The sequence below is a fragment of the Macrobrachium rosenbergii genome, chromosome 6 (assembly GCF_040412425.1).
Source record: "Macrobrachium rosenbergii isolate ZJJX-2024 chromosome 6, ASM4041242v1, whole genome shotgun sequence".
NCBI classification, from domain to species: domain Eukaryota; kingdom Metazoa; phylum Arthropoda; class Malacostraca; order Decapoda; family Palaemonidae; genus Macrobrachium; species Macrobrachium rosenbergii.
In genome coordinates, this window is record NC_089746.1 from 54,102,554 (window position 1) to 54,130,119 (window position 27,566).

The 27,566-nt window shown below is 36.7% G+C and overlaps 2 protein-coding genes across 7 annotated transcripts; one reads left to right on the plus strand and one right to left on the minus strand.

Moving 5' to 3' along the window:
- Positions 1 to 264: 264 nt before the first annotated feature.
- Positions 265 to 27,323, minus strand: LOC136839566 (protein Aster-C-like). Of its 6 annotated transcripts, none has more exons than XM_067105825.1 (10): positions 27,301 to 27,323; positions 12,197 to 12,325; positions 11,590 to 11,743; positions 10,463 to 10,621; positions 9,842 to 9,966; positions 7,380 to 7,569; positions 6,661 to 6,837; positions 5,988 to 6,165; positions 4,169 to 4,292; positions 265 to 840 (listed from the first exon to the last, which is right to left on the minus strand). In XM_067105825.1, exons 2-10 carry the CDS (start codon positions 12,209 to 12,211, stop codon positions 670 to 672), a joined length of 1,293 nt encoding a protein of 430 aa, XP_066961926.1. In that variant the 5' UTR covers positions 12,212 to 12,325; positions 27,301 to 27,323; the 3' UTR covers positions 265 to 669. The 6 variants fall into 6 exon arrangements, with proteins under 6 accessions (XP_066961926.1, XP_066961925.1, XP_066961922.1 ...); XM_067105824.1 differs by lacking the exon at positions 27,301 to 27,323 and adding an exon at positions 14,514 to 14,617; XM_067105821.1 differs by lacking the exon at positions 27,301 to 27,323 and adding an exon at positions 14,082 to 14,598.
- On the plus strand, positions 16,685 to 18,333 carry LOC136839565 (uncharacterized). Its single transcript, XM_067105819.1, has one exon. It carries the CDS (start codon positions 17,151 to 17,153, stop codon positions 18,285 to 18,287), a length of 1,137 nt encoding a protein of 378 aa, XP_066961920.1. The 5' UTR covers positions 16,685 to 17,150; the 3' UTR covers positions 18,288 to 18,333.
- Positions 27,324 to 27,566: the final 243 nt, after the last annotated feature.

A 27,566-nucleotide genomic window follows, 5' to 3' on the forward strand; every position in this document is an offset into this window, starting at 1 on the left:
GATCTTAGGCAAGGTACTTTACAGAATTATTTTTTTGAGTAAATAAGCATATTAATCAAACAATTGGCCTAGGAAGGAAGTATGGCTCCAAAGCTCTCCACCTCAATGAATAAGAGCAGAACTCCGTTTCCCTTGTCCATTCAGACTTTATTTCAACACTGCTATAGGAACGAAAGTCTGAATACTGGATAACTCTTAGATAGCGGCTTTGTGCTTTCAAAAGCGAATGAAACAGCTCTAAGGAATGTAATAATACTTTGACACTTCTGAGTCCTGGTTTTCTATTTAAACACATGCTACTAACAAAACTGGTTATGCTGGTGAGGTGGGCATGGCAAACTCTCTGAATGTTTGCATTAGCTGTGATATCATTTCTCGACGGACATCAAGAGTGGTTTGGGAAATAACGTTTTGATTATAGCTCTTGACTGCTCAAGATTACGCTGCAATGAGATGGTCAAGTGATCATCAAGAATATGAGAAAAATTAAAACTTGTCTTAATACACAAACGATTTGTGCAACAGATGACGGGCCTGTTATAAATCATACCAAGGGGAAAGGTAAATTCGAAGGGTGAAATAATAATGAATACTGTACCAGAATCATTAGTGTTTTCAGAAAACCTTAAATGTGGCAATGAATATACTGCATTCCATTCATCAGCTATGTCAAGTGGTTCCCTCGGTAGGGGGCGCCCGCTCTGTGTTTGTTTTCTCAGCACCGTTCTCTTTGCCCTTCCCTGAAGTCTCGGTCCCGTCACGGTACTTCTGCAGCGTGGAGTAAACGGCCTCTTCATTTTCTCTGATGTTCTTCAACATCAGCTCTAACGATTCTTGGATCTGAAACGAAGCAAAATTCTAAATAAAGCCTCCATCCTGGAAAAGGTTTTGCTTTTCATAGAAAGCTTTGATAAGCGAGGAAGACAAAATCTTTGGTTAATTTTGGTACGAATCATCAGAAAGAAAGTCACTAGTTTGAGGTAATGGTGTGGTCAAACTTATCTTGCCTTGGTTGATAGGGCAGATATCTTATCTCCAGACGGGAATTTATTCTTAGCATGTTTTTAAGAAGTCAACACTTGAACTAGTACATAAATTAACAGCATACCACAGAGCGCATAGCACCTTCCGGTTTCAGCATGCCCTTTTTGGGGGAGAGGTTGTTAGTCCCACGCCCCATAACATGGATGTTGAAGGGGCTTATGTACCGACGGCGGCTAACCTTACAAGTTGGTTGCCCTCCCAAGTACTGACCGGCACTAGATAGTTGTAATTTTGTTGCTCGAACAACAGCGGTATAAGGAACATACATACAGATACATACATACAGATACATACATATATACATATATATATATATATACATATATAGTATATATGTTCATATACGTATATATACATACACTTATATACAGTAAATACATGTATATGTATATATGTTCATATATGTATATATATATATATATATATATATATATATATATATATATATATATATATATAGAGAGAGAGAGAGAGAGAGTAAATATGAAAATATGGACATCTGGATATTAAATTCATATATGTACATGAAAGTCTTCTTGCTGTAATACGACAGCACCCTAAGGATTTAAGAGCCCATAAAACAGAACTAACTTGGGGGAAACCCGTGTACTTGGGCTGATGCTACTTCTGCAGAACCTGAACACTGACCAGTGTGGAAAGGAGACAGGTTAACAACAAATATCTGCGATATAGGTGTATATAGTTAAGTACTTATAGTTTTGGTAGGCTTGTAAAAATCAAATAGCTTGCTCATCCCATGATGCAAAAAGTTATCATCTGCTGATGAAGTTTACATCAGTCAAAGACCAGGATTAAATAAAAGGTTACAGGTTTTATATAATTAAACGTTCATGGAACTATCAGGCTTCCACAGAAGGTCCCAAAGCAATAGGGGAAAAAAGATACGATATGATAATAAATAGAATTAACTATAGATGAAACTGGTATAAACAAGCAAACAAATAAATAACGTTAAAATAAAATAAATAACCTAAATAAACGGATATTCAGAAATGTTGTTGTGTCAAAGCAACATACAATTCATAAGTAGTCATGACGCCTCGAGATTATTTCCATGCAACCAGAGTGATTAAGAGTTCGCTAAAATGTGCGCTCTTGTGTATTCGAGTGACGGAGACGCTGTTGTTTTTAGCTCATCATATCGAACAACATCTCAGATGTCTCCTCGATGTCTCGAATGTCTCTTGCAAAGTGAGTTAAAAGCTCTCGAGACATGGCTTGGAGACGCAATCTCACCTGACTATCGATCCGTCTCAAGTGCTAACACGAGACGAAGGTTACTCACATGATATCGATTATAAACACACCCTACCACTCTCTCTCTCTCTCTCTCTCTCTCTCTCTCTCTCTCTCTCTCTCTCTCTGCTAAACACACCTACATGCGCAAGGTTTTCGATATATGAATTTGCTCTGATACTAATCAACACAGCTTATCTTGCTATGATGGCCTTACTGTCACGTCAAAGTTCATATGTTCGATCTTGTTAAGATAATGATTTCCGCGTTGTTGTGCTGTCAAGAGAACCTAAGTTTAATAGTTTCCAAGATTTATCAATTGAATTAAAGCTGAATACATTCATGAGGATGATAATCTGATGCATGATATATAAACTAGGATGTCATTTTTCCCAGTAAAAGGAGGTGTTCCAATGTACTCGACGGTCCTGTATTGTATTGCATATTGTTCAGAAGATGAACCCCATTCATATGGAGCAAGCCCACAGGGGCCACTGACTTGAAATTCAAGCATATGCGTGATAGAATCAACTGATCCAACCAAAGGTGGTTTAGCAACAGAGATGACATTATTTTGTGGAACATAATTGGAAAGATCGTGGAATACCGACTGTATAACAATCAAATTTTATTATAATAAAACGGAATTACATTATTCTCAGTAATGGTATATGCATCATATATCTGGAAACTATCTGTATCCAAGAAGAAAATTCGATTCGAAAAGCGTTAAGAAGGCCAAAATCACAATAAACAATTGAATAAAATCAATAAATAAGTGTACACGATCATGGAAACTGAAGACGAGATTCCCACCCCTGCTGCATTTTCGGTGTTATTCATAGCCTAACCTCTGCCAACCCCCCCGCCACTGCACGGGTAATCGCTGACTAATTTCGTTGTCGTTATACTCGGGGAGAGGGGCTTCAGTAGCCAAAGAAAGTTGACCAAAACCAAGCATCAGCAAAATTATCATAATAGGGCGGACAGCAAAGTCTAATTTTGCCATGGGTTCTATCCCCATGTGACGAAGGGGCTTATAGATCAGCAAAGGCTGGAGAAAGGAGAATATCCTGATTCCGATTTAGACCTAATTATATCTGAAATGGTCACGTGATTCTGGGGCATTAAAAATAACTTATATGTATTTGAATTAAAGCTTGTTTTAGTCTCATAATTGCCACTTTCAATAGAATGTTGACTGAATAATCCTGCTATCCATCCTGACTCTTTTAAGGTAGAAAATCGGGGTGCTAATGAATATGAAAGGACGGGGAGAGGGGCTCGCCACCTCGTCCCATGGACGAAACATATTGCACTCTTAATAATGTAAAAAAAGTGATTACGTGGAAAATGTGAATTTCCTGAACTGTTAAGGGGGAGAAGACTGAGAGGAAAACAAGAAAGAAAAAAATTACAGTTGCCATCTTTCGCTTTTTAATTGTCACTTCAAATATATACGTGTGTGTGTTTGTATTTGTGCTTGCATAATATTTATGCAATGCAAATACAAATACACACGCACACCCACATATACTGTGTGCATATATATATATATATATATATATATATATATATATATATATATATATATATATATATATATATATATGTATATATATATATATATATATATATATATATACTGTATATATATAATGTGTGTGTATATATATATGTATATATATATGTGTGTGTGTGAGATGAACTCATTTCTGGACGGTACCTGAGCACTGATAATTCGAAAGATGCTAATCAACCCATTTTCATCCTACTATAAGATATATGAAAATTCAAAAGACAAAACTTTTTTTCATTATTAATTTCAAAGTCACTGGAAATACAAAAGCTAAAGGTGAAGCTTTACCTGCAGTAGCTTCTGGCTGGCCTCTTGAACAGTCGCCTTCCAAGTTAGCATCTGGTCGCTCTGAATCTCCGGATGGTGCAGCAGGAAGCTCTCTCTGTCTTCGAATAACTTGCCCGCATCTAACCTGAGGTAGGGGAGATCGTCTAAAATAACCTACTTGCAAAAGTATGTATGATTAAAAGCGATATGAAATTTAGTGTCTTCAAAACAAGCAAGCGCTGGGAACCTTTGGGATCATTCAGCGCTGAAAGGGAAATTGATAGTCGAAAGGTTTTAAAGGTTTAACAGGAGAAAAACCTCGCAGTTGCACTATGAAACAATTGTTAGGAGAGGGTGGAAAGTAAGATGGAAGAAAAAGAATATGAACATTGCTACAGTAAAAGGAATGAATGAGTTGCAGCTATAGGGGCCGAAGGGACGCTGCAAAGAACCTTAAGTAATGCCTACAGTGCACCGCATGAGGTGCGCACACGGCACTTCCCAACTACGGGGTTTGATAAATACTGCCATAAAACGCTAAAAAAAAAAAAAGCTTCAAGACAATGTTGAGGCTAAGCAATTAGTCCATATTAAATAAGAAAATATATAAACTGTTCAGAAGCTGAAATCCCAAATCCCAAACATCAGTTTCTGTCTATATTTCATAATACACAATTCCTTGAATTCTGGATTATGCTCCCGACCTGTGTTGTTTCCAATCTCACGAAAGCTCAGCGCAGACCAAGGGATCTAACAGGACGACCTAAATCACGAAGCTTATGAAACCCTCACGAGAGATGTTCACGTCAGTGAACGAACTTTGAAAATAGGAAATCGAACAATAACGCCAATAATCATGCAAAAGAGATATTGAGCACAAGAGACGTACTAGGTTGGTATTTACTTATCCAACCACACGCACTTGCGATAAAAACCAGAACAAAAACATGGGCACACGCGCGCGCACACACACACACACACACACATATATATATATATATATATATATATATATATACTAGATATTTTCTTAATGGGGTGGTCAAGTAAAGAAGAAAATAACGGTCACTCCCACATTCACCTTATAATTGTCAAAATTCGGATGAATCAACTGAGCAAACAACTTCCACAAAATGGTCCTCTTCATATGCCTACTCAGAAGGTTCATAAAAGCATATCACTATCATATACACATACTGCATTTCTCACCTCTATCTTGTAAACTATCACGTTTTTCGGATAAGAAACTCATTCCTTAGTAATATTACCTCTATGGCGTCTAGCCAATACATCTTTCGGCGTCTCTTTCCTTCTTCCCATCTAATCCTCGTAACTATAAATCATTTCTCCATAGCCATACATTCTCACCTATTCAGCTTCTCTACTCCAGAATACTATAAAAGCTATATTAATTTAAATAGCACTTGCATTTTCATAGCATTCACATTCAACAACCACGCTTCATGTCTATAAAGAAGGCTTGACTTAACTGTCCGTTCGTCTCCTCAACTATCGGATATTTTTCTTGGGAAACGTATCAAGCCCCTTTCTGGACGCATTTTCATAAGATACTACAATCTCTTTTATATCAGCCACTCTACACCAACCAACTACATCGTCTCGTCTTGTCGCTCACTTTTGCATTAAAATCACTCTGCACAACACCCTCTCTTGCTTGCAGACTCAGAATCAGGATCCACCAGATATTTTCCCCCAACATTCTCCCTCTTTCCATCCCTAAACCATGTATGCACTTGCTAATAATTTTCCCCCGTCACACTCAGTCATGCCAACATCATCTTTGGAAAAGCACACGCAAACATATGTGCCTTAAACTTACCTATTCGTTTTGGATTTCAACGCCCTCTGCTCAGAACGCATTTCCAACGTGTGGAGTTTACTGTACAGAATATAATTACTAAGAATGAGCATCACAAAAGCCATTATCATCGACACTGTTATCCACAGGTTGCGAGAAGAATTTGAATCCTCAACGACGGTTTCCTTTGTCACAGCGCCTGAGGAGAAAAATCTGAGTAGTAATCATCGTCTATAAATTCCTCTGTGTAATATACAATGTACAGCAATAATATGTCTATTATTTCCGTGTATAACGACGATAGTTCGCAAGTGATAAAGTCCTCACTTAGATTTACAGTTGTCAGACCTGGTGCTAGCCACTCTCACTAGTGACTTTATACAAGTATGCATAATGAACGTGCTTTGGTAACTTCCCTAGGATCAGGACTTGCCATTTCGACTTGCTCTTATATTACCGTCGTATTTTTTACGGTACGGGTGCGCTGCTGTTAACATAAAACTTTCAGTATATGCAGACACTCAGTTTCCTCTGATATGGGGTGACTCGAGAAAAAAACATGACAATATTCACCGTTGAATCTGAACCCATTAGGCAGAAAACTTCCACAACGTTAGGCCCTTCAAATGCCTTTACCGTATGTGCATGTTACTGCTTATTTTTATATTAAGGAAATTAAAAGAGAGAAAATAACCTTGCAATCTTTGCCTCTTGTATACATAAGAGGGAGACCGAGTATGCGTCTTGGATCGAGGAGCTGGTGGGAGTCTGTTGCCTTTCCTTTCCGATCTCTCGACGACCAAGGTAATTTGAGAAAGCAGCTCTGCTTGGAAAGCCTCCACTCCGTTATAAGCGCTCTTTTCCAGCATGCCTGTGAAGAGGTGTACAGCTAAGTGCATCGGATGTGTTAAAAAGCACAGACTGTCTAATTGCACATACTTTATGTGAAAATTGAGTTTATACTCTCAGAGATTTATTGCGTGTCAACAGATGCACATAAATTACATATTAATAGATTGTTAAGTAGCTAAAGAGACAGGAAGAAAGGAACACCGATGGACACAGCATGGCACTTGTAAAGTAGAGAAAAACAACAAGTTTTATTGGCTCAACCTCAACTAATGTGCAGGGAGGCAATTTCCCTTTTCAGTACAACTAAAGCATGAACAATACAGTTTCAGAAATAACAGCGTAACGTTACTTGGGGAAAACACAGTATGACTTAATCTTAATTCCTTATATTCATTGACTTCATTCATATTAAAAACGAGTAAATTTGAAAGTCAATGAATCTTGAAGTCGTAATACTGTTATAAGCTACAAGCAACGTACTAATGTTTGCGCCTGAGAATCAGATGATAACTAATTGATCAACTCTCACGAGGTACTTTTAATTGAGACTTTTCGCCTTACCCTTAACGACTCCCCAGACAGGCTTCTTATACTTGACGAGAGTCCAAACAGTGACTTTCGTTCTTCCATCTGGCTCCTTGATGAGACAGTAATGACATAGGATTGAGAACGAGTCAGCATAAGGGATTCCGTTATTGACGACTTCCGTTGCCACCACGTAGCACTGTCCAGTCTGGCTGTGCTGTAACCACTGGAATGGAAATCATTAATAGAGGATCAGTGGCTTGGCAATCGTGACCACTGGAATAAGAGTTTTTAATACAGGGTAAATGGCTCTGTAATTGCGACCGCTGAAAAGGAAACAATTGATAAAGGATTAATATCTATAACAGCAGACACTGAGAAGAAATCCATCGATACGGGATTAATATCTTTTGTCCGTAATTATAACAACTGGAAAGAAAACATTAATACAAGATAAATATCTTTAACAGGGATTTGGTTTGATCTGTAAATTTAGCCACCGGAAAGTGTATCTGCTTGAAGGAAAATTAACAGAAGTCAAGTAACTCTGAAAAGAAAGCCGTTGTTAAGCGAATAGCAGCCTTGATTATAACCACCGGAAAGAGAATAATTAGCAGCAAACCGGTAGCTCAGTATTTACTGAAATGAAAAAAAATATAATTTAATGAGTGTTAAAAAGGATTCATTTCTATTGCTACGAAGATTGCAAGCGTTAGAAACTTATTCATATTATCTCAAGTTTCAGACACTGGGTCGAAGCAAATCAGAACTCCGACTATTTTAAAAGCTTGTTGAGGAAAAGCGAGAAGAAGCAAGACCAGGCTGAGTTTCAAAGAACTAATATTTTACGTTTTTGACAGATTAAAAAAAATAGAATTTTCCTTTCATCAGTGCATCCACTATACGTCACAGCCTCATACAAACTGATATCGCATGAGTCCCGTGGGAAAAAATAAATAAAAGTTTAGATTTCTTTCATTACCGTAACGATCGGAAAATGATCCTTGATTACAGATCCCAGCTTATATTGAAGATGGATCTAATCTCAGTTCTCTCCTGGTTGACAATGACATTTGTAAGAATGATGTTATTATGAGAAAGACGAATAAATAGAGAATGAATGGAACGGATTGTTGAGCTCATCGTCTAACGAAGGTAAAGACTAATTAAAAAGCACTAAGACTAGCTGGAGAAAGCTAGAGTAACTCCGAGGGTCAACGTACCCTCCCGAATACTAAGGTCGCTGCTGAAGGGTAATTATGTGCAGTGAAAGTGGTTATCAGGATTGCAAATATGCGACTAAGATCATCAAAGAGATTTAACGATTACTAATTGATTGCCATAATTGGTTGATTTGATTAGGAACACCTTATGCCAGCATGGGCACCGAACCCAAACGCGTGTGGTGATTAAAAGAGATTCAGGGACCTTCTTAGACCAACGAGCGTAGTCCATTATTGGAAGTTTGACAGGAAATGTATACTATCCCAGCTGATTGGCCGAATCCAGAGGCCCACACCATGCCCTCTTTTCCCTTTAAAACCTTCGGAAAAAGATACTTGTCGGTATAAGGCCGTCTTAACCTAAAATAACCTTTTCCAAACTTTCAAAATAAAAGAAGGGAAAGACCCCTGGTACCAGGTATTACTGAATCACGCAACGTTGTATAAGTTGAAAATTTTAATTTGCTAAATAGCTGAGCGTATGATAAGGGCATTGTAACATGAAGGGAACTCCAACGAGAGAGAGAGAGAGAGATTCTCATTAAATGAAAAGCTAAGGTAAGTCACGAAAGCTGGTTACTGAATTAGTGCTTTTGCGAGTTATTCTTGTATAAAAGCCCCTGAGGCTTTTTCCCCTCTTATTTCCTTATTTTTGCAAATACTAAGCAAACGTGGTTAATAAAATGCAGTTTATGTGAGACAGAAACTATGAATTATTTCTGTGAGTCAGAGCAAGTAATTAAAACAAAAAAAATTGTGTAAGTCTATAAGTTAGTCTAATGGCGTACTCAAAAATATTTTCTTGAACTGCTAACGGTAAGATTATTAATATACTAATTTTACACTTTAAATTGTAATGGAGCAGGGTTCCATTAGCTTCATAAGTATTCAGCGCTAGTCATTCTAATGTGATTCTGGACACGAGTGAATATCTTAAAACAGAGACGAAAAACATGAATTTGGTATTTAGCATAACAATGTCTTAGTGTATTCATCATCATTGATAATGTTACCCAGTTGTTATGGAATAAGACAAAATGCATATTCATAGGTAGACGCGTAATAACCATGCTTATATTTATATACATACATATATATATATATATATATATATATATATATATATATAATGTGTGTATATAAATGTGTATATATAGTGTGTCTGTCTGTGCCTGTGTGAGCGGGCCCGTAACTAGTACATCAAAAGTGTGTATCTTTGTTGTGCATAAATTTGCAAAGTAACTGGAAGTCTGACAATCGGCGCATCATAGTTACCTGCTTCTCAACGACATAAGATGTCTTCGACCCGAAACTGGCCAGATTCAAAGACATCGTGTAGGTCACTTGACGGCTCATTTGACCGGTCTCCTGCTCCTCTGACCACAGTTCGCTCACCACATCTGAAGTCAAAATTTGTGGCGAACATTCTAGGTGGCAAAAAGACTTGAAAGCAGGAGCATGTAGGTGCATTAGTCTACTTGTTCAGTTGCACTGTACGTATACGTTAAAGCTGTTTCCTAATGCTATTTGGTGCAGATGCATAATGTTGGTAATCTATAGGCCTATTTCTGTTTTTCACCAGATGCTACTTAAATGGTATTTCGTACTTTCAAGGAACGTCTTACTGTCTTTTGTTTTAGAATACAGTACTTAGATCCATATACCTTTATAAAGAGATAGGCTAAAATTCGCACCCGGAAAAAATTAGCTTCAAGTCCTGTTAAGGCATGGGCCTTGGGCAAAAACCCTGTTCACCCCACGGTTAAAATCACGCTCATAATCTGTTAATCTTACATAGTAATCGCCAAGTTTTATGCCAGTCCTAGGTCATTTGAAAAGCTACATATCATTAAGAATTCTAATGTACACACATGGGAAAGATACAATGTACTGTACCTGATGTCTTCCTGGCTTCATATACGTTCAGCATAACTTGTTCTTGAACGAATATCATGGAGAAAATGTAGTCGACTGGTAAAGCCACTATCACGTGGAGCAACTTCTTTCCTTGGTGATTTTGTTCCAGAGGACATGATAATACGTCTTCCCCTTCACCTGTGAAGGAATGTAGGGAAGTGGCGCAAGTGAATCGTATTCGTAATAGCCATTCAGGAAGTGAACAGTATAGAGGGCCTATAAAACCGGTTGTCATTAATTTTGATTTCTATGTCGAGGGATGTAATCTGATTAAAAGTGTAATTTTAAAATCCTGTTATATTGATATTATCAATAATTGTCTATGCAACAAAACATTTATAACTGGAGATTGCTTAATTCGAACTAACCATGGACCGTCATTCTACATACCCCAAGAGAATAAGAAAAACTAGACGGGTAGACTTAAGGCAAGCTGAAGTTTAGCTAAATATATTATCCAATATTATTTAGAAGTTAAACATTTTTTTAACATTTTCCTTAGCCCGACAACAAACCTTCATAGTTGCCTCTTTAAATCGCGATTTCTTTTTCATTCAATCTCCCAAAGAAAACATAGCTACATTGCAAAACCATAGTTCATGGCTAACTAAAGCATTTCTGTCTCGGTAAAGAAAAAAAAATTTTTTTTTTTTTTTTGCAAACATACACAGACATACGTATCGTAGTGTTCTCGACTTAGGTAAAATAGGCTAAATACAGAATAAATAAATGAAATTCTAGTGTGGGTACAGTTATTTGGGCATTTCCATTACAAGGCTGGTTGACAAGTCGGCAATTGTCAGAATACAGTGCATGTAAGAGTCAGATTGTGTCGTGGGCTGCTTATCGATGGATTGTTGATACAAAGTTTAACAGTTCTTGGTAAGTAAATCACAAAACGTACATACCAGAAAAGGCTGGGAGAGAGAAAATATCTTTTAGGTGATGCAATAATTTGTCACAAACTTCTGTGAACTCTATCTAGGTCGACCTATCTACCTTACTGCTCATTGAATTTGGCTTGTATGAGGACTTATTTTAGCACCCAGAAAAACGTACCTATCCCTACCACAAAAATATTGCACTTCTCTGATAGTATGTCATACCATTTTTCGCTTCTGATAATGATCCATTACATTCAGTTACAATGGGATCAGCAGTTTCTTCAATACTACTCGAGGTACCAAGCCCCAGGGACGATCTCTTCATTCTAGGGCGCCTTAATCTGACAAACTCTGGGTCACTGACGACACTCCTCTCCTGAAAAAGAAAAGAAAAGTCACTGTTCGCGGAGTCAGTGAAATATTCTATAATAGGGTGAACGAGTTGATGCGACGATACGGAAATGCATCGACAGGATGACCGGATAGGTGTTAAGGGTAATTTATTTATGCATTTGTTTTTCCTTTTTTTTTTTAGCACCAGAAGCCCGAAACACGCACATAACTTATGGTGTATTACGTTTTCCTATATAACATTCAAGGACATTTTGCACTAACAGATTTGAATTATAGCACACAATTCCTCTAATGTTAGATTCTTCTGCGTGTATGAGTTGACCTGTTACAACTTTTATTCATTCTGGAGGTATAGAGCTCGGGTGATACTTCCGGTGACCATGCTACATAGAACTATTCTAGAAGGTAGTTGATGAGTTTAAGTCCATAAATATATAAACCAATCTAATAAAGAGTAAATAGAAAACGTAATTACCTGGTCAATTGCCATAGTCAAGTCGTTAATGCCTTTTTCAAATCCTTTAATCAGAGGTAATTTTCATCACATTACAGAGTACGGACACATGGACTTCGGTCGTGTATATCTTTATCACTTCATATGTATCTGTTGATAGAACAAAATATAGACACGTTATCTAACAAAAAAAAAAAAGTACATGACTGCAATTTGTAACTCACTAAATATAATATAATATATATATATATATATATATATATATATATATATATATATATATATATATATATATATATATATATATAGCTGGAAATAACTCTTATGGAAGTTCGAATTTAGACAATCACTTCCATTTATGTAGGTCTGTTAATGGGAGTGTTTACTTATGTCGGCTAACCGATTTACTATAGTCTTCCTCTCACTTGTTTGCCATCGCCTTTGTGCTTACCAAATCAAGATGTCTTTTTCACACAGTAACGCAACAACCTTTTACATCGGTAATCAAGTACTTTCGGTTCTGGTAACTGTCAAGGTAATACTGATTTCATTTTTGGGAAGGCTGGTTGGCGAGATTTATGGGCGTGATTCGGGGGTTGCAACCTTCATTTCGTTTGTTGTATTCTCTCAGGTGCCACAGTGAGTTGCCTTGCGAGGAGAAAGGGGATCGTGTAACCAACACTCATGTTTTGGGCTGCATCAGAGTCCAAAACAGAACGGTAGCCCCTAAACACGGACACCCTTTCCTTGATGTCGCTCATCTTTTATTCTGTGTTATTTGTTGTTTGTTATTAATCCCATATAGCGATGTCAAAAGGGTCGAGATGGTAATTTCCGATCCGAAGCTCGGACCAATAATATACCTTCATTCTGCGTACTCACGTGGTATGCTGGCTTTATAGCTTGCTCCGTGAGAATGAATGGCCATTGTGAATAATAATAATAATAATAATAATAATAATAATAATAATAATAATAATAATAATAATAATAATAGTTAGCTTTTGGAAGTCGGTAACAATAGTAGAATACTTTAGCTCATAGAAGAAAACTGACCCTTCCATAATGGCGTAAACCACTCAATATTTCTGTTATTATTATTATTATTAGTAGTAGTAGTAGTAGTAGTAGTAGTAGTAGTAGTAGTAGTAGTATTCCGAATGAGAAAACTTGCATATCAAAGAAGCATAACAAGCCAGTTACCACATGTAAAAACCACGTGTGGAAAAAATAAGATTTACTGAAATAAAGTCTCACTGAATAATCAATATTAGTTATTCACTTTTTCTTTAGGGATGCACACACTATCCTGCTTCACTTTTGCTTATGTTTAATGAATACGGAAACTGGATTACACATACTTTTCACGTATAGTGTTTGACTTTAGTTTGTACATTGTTTTGTGTACTTTTCCACGTACTTTACCACTTACGTAGTAAGAAATGAACATTGTCTGCTAGGGAGGTTATCGTAGTCGTCAAACGTGTGTTGGTTAAGTGATGACTTACTTCATACAAAAATGCCGCGCCACCAGGATGCCAGATACGTGGCTGTGAATTCAATGATAGAAAATAGATCGTGTTCAGTCGACCAGTTGGTGAAATAGTGGAACACGTAAAACTTAAGATAGTTTATATCCACCAACACCATCACTTCACCAGCTTTTCACGCACCAAGTAAAGAAAAAAGTCTGTCCAGTGGTGAAACAGCAGGAACTACATGCACGTGTAAATGAAGATCCCACGGATGCAAAGCCTGATTAGATAAACTGAAACGTGTATGTTGGTACAGAGACGCTGCTGTTGTGTGCAAAGATCCGATGATGAAACTGATAAGCGAAATGTAATGGAGAGCTGTATTTCAAGTTTTCGGATAGAATATTATACAAAACCTTCTTAAAGCTTACGTTCATATCTTTAAATCGGGTTGGCACCATCTGTGATAATAAGTGCGTGGCATTTACAAATATACGTTCAGTCTTTGTGTCATTACAGTTATATTTTGAACCCAGGAAAAGACTAAGATTATTACGGTTTTGCCGCTTTACTTTTACTGAATTTCGACATTAAAACTTCGAATCATGAAACAAGGATGACCAAAGTTTTACAGTGGCTGGGGGATAACTTTTTTATTTTTTTATCGTGCTTTGATTTTCGAAGTAAAAAGGTTTTACCAAGCAAAATCACTCATGATACGTGTCGGTATATCTTTTTTATACATACGCACAATTCTTGAAATATCAAGACCCGCCACTTTGCCCGTCTCAGGCTCTTTCTATGAACTTCACTGCTATTGCACTAGAATATATGATGCAGTCTCCAAGGAAGAACTTGTAGACCTCAGTCGTGCTGGGGTTTATCGGCACTCTCTTGTCCTTCACTTGCACCGAGATGAACGCGAATCTCATGGTGTACTGCTTTCGTAATCTTTCGGTAGGCGATTGAAGCAGCTATCTGATATCAAAGAAGTATTCCTCGTCGTGATAACCCTCCAGTCGTTTCCCGAGCCTTTGCAACGGCTCATCACTCTCAGTTCACAAATTCAGTGTATGTGTGAGTGTGCGCTTGATAACTACAAGACTTTTCTTCAGTTCCTAATAATGAAAGATCTTCCATTTTTTTAATGGGCCACCTTTTAACAAAGCTTGAAAAAACTCTGACACTTATAAAAAAAAAGAGCGATGTCACATGGCAGATGAAACATTTTACATGATCAATATCGAGTCTACCTGTTATATTGTCTCTCCTACCTAACCCGGGCCCCCGACCCCGCCTCATGACCATTTTGTGTACCTAGCTAGACCCCAACGGAAGGCGTATCTGCTGATAAGAAATTTATCATATCGCTTATTTAAGTGACTGATAGAAAATCGAGTTTGGTCTAAAAGACAGAGTAGCTGAAAGTTTGTAGTGCCGTAACGAACTCAAAATATTACTACATTCTCTTACTCTAAGCACGAAATGATGAAAGTTACTCTTTGTTTTCTCACACATTCACCTCGACAACCTAGAAAACAAGATATTTTCAAACCTTAAGCTCAGGGACAAACAAAAAAGAAAAAAATATGTTTTACCGTTGGCTTCTGAACAATTTATTTTCTATCAGTCGAAGGCGCAATAATTTTCGACGTAACCTGGCGTTATGTTCAGACAACAATCCCATAGTATGACTTATGTGTGAGCAAAAGTTAATGCAGCGTTTCCCTCGTAACATGAATTCACGAAAATGGTCCTTATGAGAAATAAAAATATTTTTATATGCACTTACATTTTTTATTACAAGGAAATATCTTCCTTTCACAAAAGTATCAACAAAAAGTATATATTTCTCTGAAGGGATAGCAACCAAAGACCCTCAATAGGGTTCGTTCACGAGTTTAAGGATGGCTTCTCTAGGTGAGAAGTTCACGTGCATAAAGGAACTGATTTCAGCGTATCTTACTCTGTTAAATGCTGTACAGTAACTAAAGTCTCTAAATTAACTCGCTCAAGACTGACTTCATTCCCTGTTACTTAAGTACTTTAACCATAGATCAAAACCACCAAACTATGCGTGATTTCTTTATTTATTTTAACAAATTCCTTTTATAAAAATATATTTAGAGTAATACTTAACAAACACTTTATGTAGGATATTCTTAGACTCAACGCTAAATGCAACAGCAACCAGTTTTCAATCTAAAATAGTCCTTTTTTTTTATCTCATATTTGCGGAATTTACCTTGTTGTGAAGACATCCAAAACCTACCCTGCTGAAAGCTTTTCATAAGAGGAATGAATTCCTTCGAATGTATGAGACACTGTAAGACATTTATCGATTGATAAACTCTTATCAGATAATTTAGTAAAGGACTAGCTAAAACATTTCATCTTCCTTACACAGACATAATTAGTGTGACGCGATCTGGCAATGAGAATTGCTCCATCTCCCCCCCCCCTCTCTCTCTCTCTCTCCACTATTTTTACTCTTAATCTCTTTTTGAGAATCGAATCGATTATCCCTTATACTCCCTCCGTTGGCTTTTCGAACCCTCTGTGATATATTCTAGGGACACTAGACTGCCCTGATCTACTGCAAGTTTCAAACAATGGCTTTTGGGAATTAAAGCCGTTTCCAGAACATAATAAACAATAACATCTTACATGCTGAGGTAAGATTTACAAAAAATAAAGCCTTGATAACGTTTATTCTTCAAAGAACCAAAAATCAAGCCCCGTAGTGTAAAAGTATCTCGCATTACTTGTGGAACGGAGGGGTGGAAGTTTGCAAAATGCTATACTGCACTGGTCCTTTCATTCTCACCTCCTAATGCATGTAGAAATACAAATGATGAAAAGACTTTGACAAAAGTGGAAAACACTATGCAAAATTTATGCCTCTAAATCAGTAATACGAATTAGGAAAGAAAGAATAAAGGATGGAGGGGGGAAAGGGAATCCCATTTCCCCCACAATACTACTCCACTTAGCCCCTCCTGCGCGTCACTTGTTAGGCTTTCAGGTTAGGCCATTTCAACAAGAAGTCTGGCCTCTGTCGTAGTTATTTACTGGTTCCTGACGCTGAAACGTCAAGAAGATTGTGGAGCTTCTTATTTGCAAGTGACTCTAATTTTGACGTCATGGCTAGGAGATGTGAAGTGAATTCAAAAGAAATTCTCGTGATGTAAAATACCCTAGAGATTGAAATTTAAGGAAAAGCAAATGCACAAGTAACTTAGACGAAACAAGAACATCAAGCATTTAGCTGTGCTGTCCAAGCAACTGTTCTGTGTTGAATTGGGCCAGTGAACCATTCTTTTCTTAACTGGTTGGTTAAATATTGAAAAATCAAATGAATTGGCGACCAATCCGAAACAGCGGAAACCTAAAAGTTCTAAGTAGTTGAGTTTATTCTTAAGACAATTTGATTTCGTTGACACTTTTATATTTCGTTATCAATTTTTCTTCAATCAACTACTCGGTCTTTGACTTTTGAAATGATACCTCGCAGAAATATCATAGAGCCATATCACGTGGTGTTGGACTGGGGTCCTCAAAGTGGAGAGGACGCCCCTTTCATCCAAAGATTGTGGCCAGCAGTTCTGGCCGGTGCCCGGGATGGAAACGGATTAAAAGTGACCCCCAAAATGTTAGACAATCTCTTAACGTCCTGCGCTAGAGACTGCCTTAATTCCCGCAAACGTCGAGATGAACTTGTCCAGGCTTTTACACCCATGCTTGAAGCCTCTTCAGATATTCAAAAGGCCACGGGTGATTTCCTCAAGGCTGTTTTACAGTACCATGCCCAGCATTATGAGAGCAATGGTGGTGTTTGCAGGTTGGGAAAATTTCACAATATTCTCTATGTGGGAGCATCCATAGCTGTAGAACAAGATTTACAGAATGCCGATGTGATAAAAGAGTTGATGGAAACTCTTTACCGCTGTGAAAACGGCTTGGACAGGTTAGTGACTCCTGCGCTCCTAGGGCCCAAAGTTTCCCATCTTCTTAGCTCATGGAAACCTGACACGGATTCTTCGGAAGAAGCTAGGCACAGACTTCAGTATTTCATCGATCACGCACGCAGCTCTCAACTGACATTTCCTCAACCAGGTGGGGATGCCACGAGGCTTGTGGACACCCCTTTGGCGACCATGCAAGGAGCGTCTCCTCTCTATGTAGCTGCTCAGGCCGGTGATGAGGATGCTGTGCTCTTGTTGCTGCAGAACGGGGCAACTCCTTACCTGGGAGGTGAGCTGTGCCCGTTCAAAGTGGCTCTTAGACGCTTGTCAGCTCATGCACGAGGTACAATAGGCCAGATGACTCCATGCAGCTGCCAAGAGCAGCTATGTCCATGTTTCTTCAGCTACCCTATTGACTACCCTCCAGACGCTCTTGGAGTGTTACAGTTACTCTTAAGTGCCCTGGGTGGACGTGAGCTTGAGTGGGACAATGACGTCATCCACCCTCGCATAATAACTGACAAGATTTTGAGTGACGAACCTCCATCTCTCAAACACTGGGCAAGATACAGGATAAGAAGCGAACTCTCATCACACTGGGCATTACCACATGGCACGAGAATGCTTGGTTTACCCGAATCACTAGTGCAATATATAGAACTCAGTTCATAATAAATGTTTGTTTGTTCTTAATTAAAAAATAAAGAGGAAAACATTTTGTGTATCTTTTTATTTAATTGCACACACAAAGATGATTTCATAGCTAAGGTATTCATGAAATGAGAAATCTTTAAATCATACGTTTTAGTACATTGCTCTTTGTCGTGAATGTATCTTACTGACTGCCATAACAACCATTGAAGTAGAAAATTCTCTAGAGACTCCTCTGTAATAATTCTAATGAATGATAACATCAATGGATTTTCTGGAAAAGACTGGGTCATTCTCCAGGACCCCTATTCGATTCTTGCGATGTAAAATTCAATTCAAAAGTTACCCATTTTTTATGCAATATATATATATATATATATATATATATATATATATAAATATATATATATATATATATATATATATATAAATATATATATATATATATATATATATATATATATATATATATATATATATATATATATATATATATATATATTCTTCTTCACCATAAAATGGAGAGTTCCAGGCTTAAGTTAAAATGTTATCCTCTCTCTTTCCAGGTAGAATAAAGGTCATCAATACATTCCAGTCTCATGCTGTGTAACTTAAATAATTGATGAAAATAAAATGTGAATATATCCTAACAATCCAAGAAGAAATATCGCTATCTGGAGTATGTTTCAGAGATTTCCCATCAAATAAATGAAATACAATGTTTAAATTATTGTAATACAATCCTAACGATGGTAAAAAAGTCATAATTCATAGCGAAATTACAAATTAGATATTTAAATCGGTCTGATGTCTGCTAAGGAGCGATAACCAGGAAACCTAGAAAGCGGAAGAGTGAAGTGTCTTTCTGTTTCTACAGCAGATGTGCGAGCCTTGTGCAGAATCGAACACTGTCCGAAGCAGGAGGGCAGACGTAAACATTTACATCCCCCCCCCTCCGGGGAAGCCAAACGACTTCTTAAGGAAGCCATACTCTGAATGTCATGTCCTTGTTTAGCAAGGGTGACATCAAGGTTTGATAATAACGTCCTCATTAGCTTTGAAAAGGTCTTCTTCATCTTCTCAAGTATTGTCATTTCACTTATCTAGAGTCGACGACATCCCGATTGTCCTCATTGGATGCAGCGTCATTCAGAAGGTGATGGAAAGACACCCTTCCTTTGGATGAAAGAACAGACACTTGTGCCAGATGTCTATGGTGCCAACACCTGCGAATACAGAGAGAGGGATCGGTACGAAACGTGCTAAACCAAATGAAAGTGGTGTTGTCAAAAAGAACGTAAATAATATGTTCACCCCACGCTTCTTTACATTATACTTCTGGATCTTCTTCAAAAGGGCTAATGGTTTGAGGGATCCTTTAAAAAAAAAAAACTCTTAAATCTTTGATTTTTTTATTACTCTGAATCGTTTTGATAGGTGCTTTTATTTTAATTGTAAGAATGCCAACTTGTTTTTATGCAAATATTGTAAAACCGTGACGCTTAGCATGAAATATAAACACCCCCCATCTCTCACCCCAGAACAACTTTCCGGCCGGCATCGATCTTGGGACTCACTGGTGACAGATAGATAGGTATTATTACATTATTATTATTATTATTATTATTATTATTATTATTATTATTATTATTATTATTATATTGCAAAGTGCATCTGAATTATAACCCAGTCTCTTCCATGTTCCACTAAATACTAAATTCATGACGCTTCTTCGTACACCTCATCTTACTCCAATTCGGGCTTGAATTATACGAAAACAAATATTCTTACATAATTTATGCTGTTTCTTGCACTCCTGCTCTTTCACATAAATAATTCAAGAATGTATAGGTACGGTACCGAGTAAAATTGAGGCGCTTCAGAACAGTATATGAACAGGTGTTCATATACTTTCAGTGGGCAGGCATATTTTATTTCGGCATGTTACTGTTCAGTAGAGCCTCAGACAGAAGTGGAGAAAGTACTCAAAAGTCCCTTCGCACATCCAGTCTCGTAAGTTTAGTGTACCCTGTTTAGAAGGTAAAGACTTCTTATTTTCTATTTTTAGACCACAAGAATGAATGTTTGGTTAGCTAAGTCAGTCAGTAAATTGCTTATCCAATTAAGGACGAACGTTTGAAAAAAATGCACCTGAAATTTTCACAATCGGTGAGAAGATAAAACTCGCGTACCTGCGACTAGATTTATCTTTCTATGATATCATAAGATTGTTACTCAAGTTTATCAAACATTCCAAAAAGAAATCACCAGATGGGTGTGTTGACTAGTGATGCAATCTTAGCAAAGGCTACAAGAGTAACGAGTGAAAAGAAATTTCCCCGATCGATAACAGAAAGTGCTGAACAAATATATTTATGATTTTAAAACGAACGATTTAGAAGAAAATAATGAGGGTACGTGCGACTGTTGATTACAAACCTTATAGAATAAACGCTCAACTGCGTATCCCTTGACAAGAGTATAATAAGTAGATTTTAAAGGCAAGAAAAAATTAGTTCACTAAAAAATGTTCCTCCGTATAATCATTTGTGGGTTGTTGATATAAAATTTGAAATAAGCCTACCTTGCTGGGCTAGCATTATTTTGTTGACTGTTAATTAGTAGATTTTAGACTGAATAAGGTAATTATTAAAAGTTTTAGACGAAAAAAAAAAAAGAAACAAATTATTTTGAGGAAGATAAAGTGGGGCAGGCCATTCTGTGATTTTTGTAATCACATTCAGTCTTTGCTTTGAAAACCCCTGAAGCCACTTTTACAAGTGAATAAGTTAATTATTAATTTAATACTCTAAAGTTGCAGAGTTTTAGTCATAATGGGAACTGAAAGCTCGGTTGGATGTCTTGCTCTTGTTAGTTAACGAAAATCTTTGAGTAAACATTGTAACCTTTGTATACTGACCGAATTATGGTGTTTTTAAGTGAATAAAATGTTTAAACTTATGTAGAGACAGCTAGAGTGAAACACTTTGAATATGATAACAATATAACAGCATAAGTTTGGAAAAGTATAATGGTTTTTGAGTTGCATCTTTTGGATCAACTGTGCCCAGCTAATGTAAAAAGATCAACCGCAGTAATAGCACTAACCTGTTAATTTCTCTCAGGAGTATGTTTTTCCCTACGAAATCATTGTGGTCTCTTATTTCAACAACTGTTTCTGGCAAAGGTTTATTTCACCTGCTTTGTTCCGGGAGTATTCTAAATCTTTAAAGCGTCATTCCGTATTCTTAAATATGTTCTGCTTTCCTCTTTTTATATTTTGCATCTTAGTGCACAGTCTGCAGACCAAATATTTTGGAGTGGTCTAAAATACATAAAATCAATGGTATTTACTATTTAAAAAGTGGATCTCTTTAGTGAAAAGTAAAAAGAACAAAATCCCTAACTCTGGAAGTGTGGTGTAATAAACAAGAAATTATATTCCACATGAAATTTTCAGCAGAAAATGCTGGACAAAAACTTGCACGTAAGGCGGTTCACCCTCTCAACTGAAGCCATAAAAGCTCGTACCTCGTCGACTTTCAGATCAGTGAGAAGAACCTTGCTAAATACTGACATGTAAGGCAATGAAAACAAGGTAAGATGGTTTTCACACATGTTGAGAGCTTTAAAGTCAGTCAAATCTGTTTTAAGAGAAAGGTCTGAGCAAGGTAAAGAATATAAAAACCAACAGAACTACAGAACTTTGAAAGACTTATTTTTAGCACATATAAAGGAAAGAAAGCCAAATTCAGGGGATTGACTGTGGTATGCAACAATGTTCCCTGAAAAAGATGAAACACAAATGCAATGGTTAGTATAACTGGCAATTAATGGAGAAGATACATCGCAGTCCCCTAGCAGGTTTGAACTCTTATCTAAGATGCTCTGTGCTTCAAGCACACACTGTTACCAACCCAGCCAGGGGAGATAACTTTTTTCTCCCATTGATAAAATCAGCATACTCTCTTGGAAAGCTCTCTCGCTAGCCAGAACAGTTAACTTTGTAGATCCTTTAATAAATGCTTTTGAATGAGTTGCACTGAGCTCCTCAATAGCGAAGAGCCCGCGAGTGCAACATTTTTATACTCTTCAAGGTATTTAAGTTCTCTTCATGTAAAGTAAAGATAAATATAAAGCAAATTTGAACATTCCTTCTGAAGAGCATCTGATTTCAGATCGAAAAAATGAGAAAATACTGATTAAAGAGAAGTAGGGAATTAGGCTACTCCTTTTAGAAGAATTTTCAAACGTCAATAAATTATACATGTTTCGTTTCCAGACTTACTGTACAATGCACTGAAAATCTTAATGAAGCAAAACATATATGTTTAGCATAATGGCAATACACTGTTCGTGTCCTCAGAGTTTTTTTTAAAAAAATAAAGTTTCGCACTTTTTAGAGGGTTCCTTGGTGCCTTGACTTGAGTATGAGGGATTAGAAATATCAATTCCATTATTCTACTTATACCCGGGTTGCTGTGCATCTGAAACAATGGAGAAGTTTCAAGAGTGTTGAAAAAACAAAAGAAGAAAAAAGAAGCTAAAGAAATTCACAAAAGCCAGATAAGAGAATATAAAAACGACAAACACAAACAATACAAAATAAAAAAATCATAAAAATTCATATCGAAATTCAGCTTTTGTCTTTTTTGCAAGTATCACATGTCCTGATACATACAGGTGCATTGCCCAGGTGTGGTAACAGGTGCGGTGAGTAGATCCTCCAAAAGAAAAAAATTATATAAAATATATATATATATATATATATAAAATTTTTTATATATATAGCAGAGACTATCAGAGTAACATTGGCTGTATAATTTGTCCGTGAGGTGTGAATCAGTCTTAATTAATCAGAACAGCCAATCAACCAGACATGTGACTAAATAGTACCCATATGAGAGACTGGCAGATTTTCTTGTGAACACTCTATAGAATATAATATCTTTCTTCAAGCTGCAGGAATTTGGTTGCATTTTGGTTGTGTTTTTTCAGACATTCATTAATGTATTGCTGCCGTCTCACAAATACACAAAAATCGTTTATAGTTTCTTTTGAACTTCATGTAAGAATTCAGTCAATGGGAAATATCGGCAACAAGAATTCTTGTAAATACCGTAATATTAATATGAAAGAGGCCCTAATGAGCATACTAGTCGTAGTTTTGGACCATCTGAATTACGCGAACAACAAAATGTGCAGAGTTATTCAGAATATCTCACCGTTCACAAATAGACCACCATGAAGTAACCACTTAGCTTTGACCAGACGCTATTGTGGGAGGCTTGAACGCAAACTGGAAGCCAGGAAATAGACCAATAAAGATGAAAAGGCAATTGAGCGTACAACCCAAATACCTAAAGAAGGTTTGGAAATTGATCCGTCTGCTATAACCTGAAGCAACACAACCAGAAGAGCCGAGATAAGATGTACTACAAGATTCTGGAAACCGGACAAGGTCCCGAAATAGCAGATGAGCTCAATCTAGCTAAAGCAAAGCTTGTTCTCAGCACCAGAAGCCTGGTCGTTTCTCTTTGACTAGTTTAAGAGTAACAAATACGTTCACGGATGCCATTTCATTTTTCGATGACATACACAATACGATTATTCATTTACGTTGCATACGTTTTTCCTCATAACGCATTTCTAAGTAATGATTACATTAGTTTTGGTAATAATTGTGGTCTACAAAGGATATTTCTATTGAACTTTATTAAAACAAGAAATAAGACCTTACAAGGCCAGGAACACCATGGATATAAAAAAAACTTTGTACACAGGAAGTTGTATACTTTGAACACACAAAACTTCAAATAATGTAAATCCCAATTGGAAGAAAAGTCAAATAAACTTACACAGCCCAGGCCCGATAGATATTAAGAAGACCAACACAAATAAGGTAACTTGTCCACAAGCAAATTTAGAAACATGCTTCTTGAAATATGTGAAATGAAAAGGACTATGGAAACACGAAAGCAAGGAAAGCCTACCAAACTGACCTGTCAGTGGGAATTTCCAGATTTGTCAGAGAATCTACCTGGCCATCATTATGAAATCTAATCCTCCATACTTTCTCTTTACTCGAAGTATTGCTAAAATCTGCAAAGCAGATTTAGTAGCTTGACAGGTGCAACAAAGTTGCTTGAGTCGAGGGACAATGACCAAAATAATATCTATAAATAAAAATTGCCGTGAATGCTCTGGGATATATATACACACAAATATTTATATATATGTGTGTATAAATGTATATATATATATATATATATATATATATATATATATATATATATATATATATATATATATATTTATATGTGTGTGTGTGTAGACAGACAAACAGACAGGTGAATCCAGCATGCTCAACCGTTGTGATGAACAGATGAACTGTAAATTGGGTAAAAATATCGAACACTTGTAAAAAAATTGCGGGTTTTCATTTCCTCTCTCTGCAGGTCATGTTTCTGTTGTGATAAAGAGAAAGCGCGCCTTAAGCGAGCACTGTGACGCTTTTAGTGTTATTCCAAAACGGATCAGATAAATTAATTGACTTTCTGATGTACTGTTTATTCCTTCATTTAATTTTCAAAAAAATAAGTGTGGCAAGTTGGTATTGCAGTACCTTATTATTGTCATTTATTTCCTTTCTTCGTGGATTCCCATTATTCTCCTTTCTTCATAAGACTCGTTTCAGTCTCTTCAGGATTTCATATGTTTTGTTTCTAATTGTTTATGCATTAGAAGCTATGCATACACATGTTCTCTATACTTCAAACGTCTCGGCATGCTTATTTTTTTTTTTTTATATTCACGTGCTTCTTATATTCACAAATACAGAGAAATTCTTGGAAAATTACACAAATTTGTCCTGGCGATCAAAACACGCTTGGCAGTCGTTATATCCCTATTCTGAAAATTTCTACATCCTTTCCCTAACAGGTGTCATAAATGAAAGAATTATGGCTTCGTTGTCGACCAAACTCGCGATAAGCTGGATTATAACCGCGTTTGTGTTATTCCTCATGACGAGAATTTTCGTAAACAGATCATCGAATTTCCAGCTTCCACTGGAGAGGAGTTTGGCGGTAGAATATACTGAATGGCCGGAATTTACAACCAAGACGCGATATACGATGGTAAGGCTTGATTAAGTTAGAGTACAGTCTTCCTAGATTACTTTTCACGGCATGAACGAAAGATCAGAATTTAACTATTATTTCAGTGTTTATTCAAACACAATAGTAAGGAGAGGGAAATTATTTTTTATGTCACTCATTGACCCTTGAAGATGACTATTGTCTCTTTCCTTCATTATTTTTTTTTTGTCACACTTGGCACATTCATAAATCTAGACAGGATATGGTCAATGCCTTAGCAACATATTTATGAACGCATATTTGCTCGTTCACTCACAAAACACTCGCACACGCACACATATACATACACATATATATGTATTTATTTAGATATATATATATCTGTATATATATACAAATATTTACAACTGATTTTACACGTGGTCATTTATAGTTTCAAATTTTTAGTCACAAATAACCCACTGATGTCGGATTCATTATACCTTTGGGTAGGTACACGTGCATAAGTAATTCCCTATGGGCATGAAGTGTTTCCTAAACATGGTGAATTTTATATTAATGTCGAACTCGCCATACCCGCGCAATAACTTCTCGCTGCTGGGAAGAAAGGGCGTTGGGTCGGGTATGATACATGAAACATACGTACCGGGGTCTAAGCGATGTCAGGCAGGGCAGCCGATCGAGACCACAGGTCTACCCCAAAGCCAAATCAAAAAGTCCTTCAAAGAAGGCATCGTACTTACCCCATACAAAAATGGGAATAAAAGCACGTTAAAAGTAAAAGAAGAAGAAGATTTGAGGATTTATATTCGAAAATATTACACGCACGTAAGCAAGCACAAAACGCACGCACGCACACACACACACACACACACACACACACACACACACACACACATATATATATATATATATATATATATATATATATATATATATATATATATATATATATACTACTGTACATATGACACATCACGTGAAAAATTTAGACTGGGAGTAGGTCCTGACCGGTTTCATTGACGAAAGACTGACACATAATGGTAGAAATCACAATATCTAATCCAGGGATAGTACCAACAAACACACAGACCGTTGGAGACTACAAATCCACACTTGGCAGGTGTCAAAGAGGAGGGGCGAAAAACTCATTAGTGCCAGTGACCCCGTACTGTTTACAAATATGATACCACCTTCCTTAAAATTTAAACATTTTACGATTTGTATTCTCATACGGTTGTTTACGTTCGTCCGTACTGTCTCTGTAGTATATATATCGTGATTTCTACCACTGTGTATCAGTTCTTCGTCAATGGCTTGGAAATGATGTTGAAACCAGTCAGGACCTACTGTACTCTCCGTCACTCATATTCTCCCCTGTGGTGATGTGTGATAAACAATCCAAGTGTTAAAATGATTATAACTACACACACACACACACACACACACACACATATATATATATATATATATATATATATATATATATATATATATATATATATATATATATGTGTGTGTGTGTGTGTGTGTGTGTGTGTGATTTTATACATTATATATGTATATATATTATATATATATATATATATATATATATATATATATATATATAATGTATTCAGTACAATCCCCACAATTTGACTTTGCGCTATGGGTGCAATTGCAAGCGCAACACCGAATGGAGAAAAAAAACTATTTGGTAAAAAAAAAGTGTGCTATGGGTGTAATTGCAAGCCCAACACCGAATGGAGAAAAAACTATTTGGTAAAAAAAAGTATTAGTACTAGAACAATGAATTTTCTATGGAACACTCGCCTATTACTGCAATAATACTTTGAGCTATGGGTGCAATTGCAAGCCCAACAACGAATGGTGGAAAAACTGTTTAAAAAAGTGTTAGTACTAGAGCAATGAATTTTTTACGGAACACTCACCTAATGCTGCACTAATACTTGGTAGGCCCTACATAACTCTTCTCACGCAATTTGTAATGCTTGGGACCGATACTATTAACTGTTACGAATCAACCGTTTATCTAAGGGATTGGAAGTTTTCCTTCACAATACTTCAGACAGGCTGTCATCACTCACGTGAAATATTGACTCGAAAGTGAACAACACTTTTCCACTCATTTAAACTCCATTCTTTAACAACATGAAGAAAGCTTTTTTTCTGGGTTTCAGTTAAACAGCTTATTTTT

What these genes read in the sequence shown, in the direction of transcription:
- LOC136839566 (XM_067105825.1), bottom strand. An exon ending in ATTATCAGAAGCGAAAAATG is followed by an intron (nt 10,622 to 11,589) that starts GTATGACATACT and finishes ATTCCTTCACAG; the next exon opens with GTGAAGGGGAAGACGTATTA. An exon ending in CTTATGTCGTTGAGAAGCAG is followed by an intron (nt 7,570 to 9,841) that starts GTAACTATGATG and finishes TTTCCATTCCAG; the next exon opens with TGGTTACAGCACAGCCAGAC.
- LOC136839565 (XM_067105819.1), top strand. Translation starts at nt 17,151, where the DNA reads ATGATACCTCGCAGAAATATCATAGAGCCATATCACGTGGTGTTGGAC.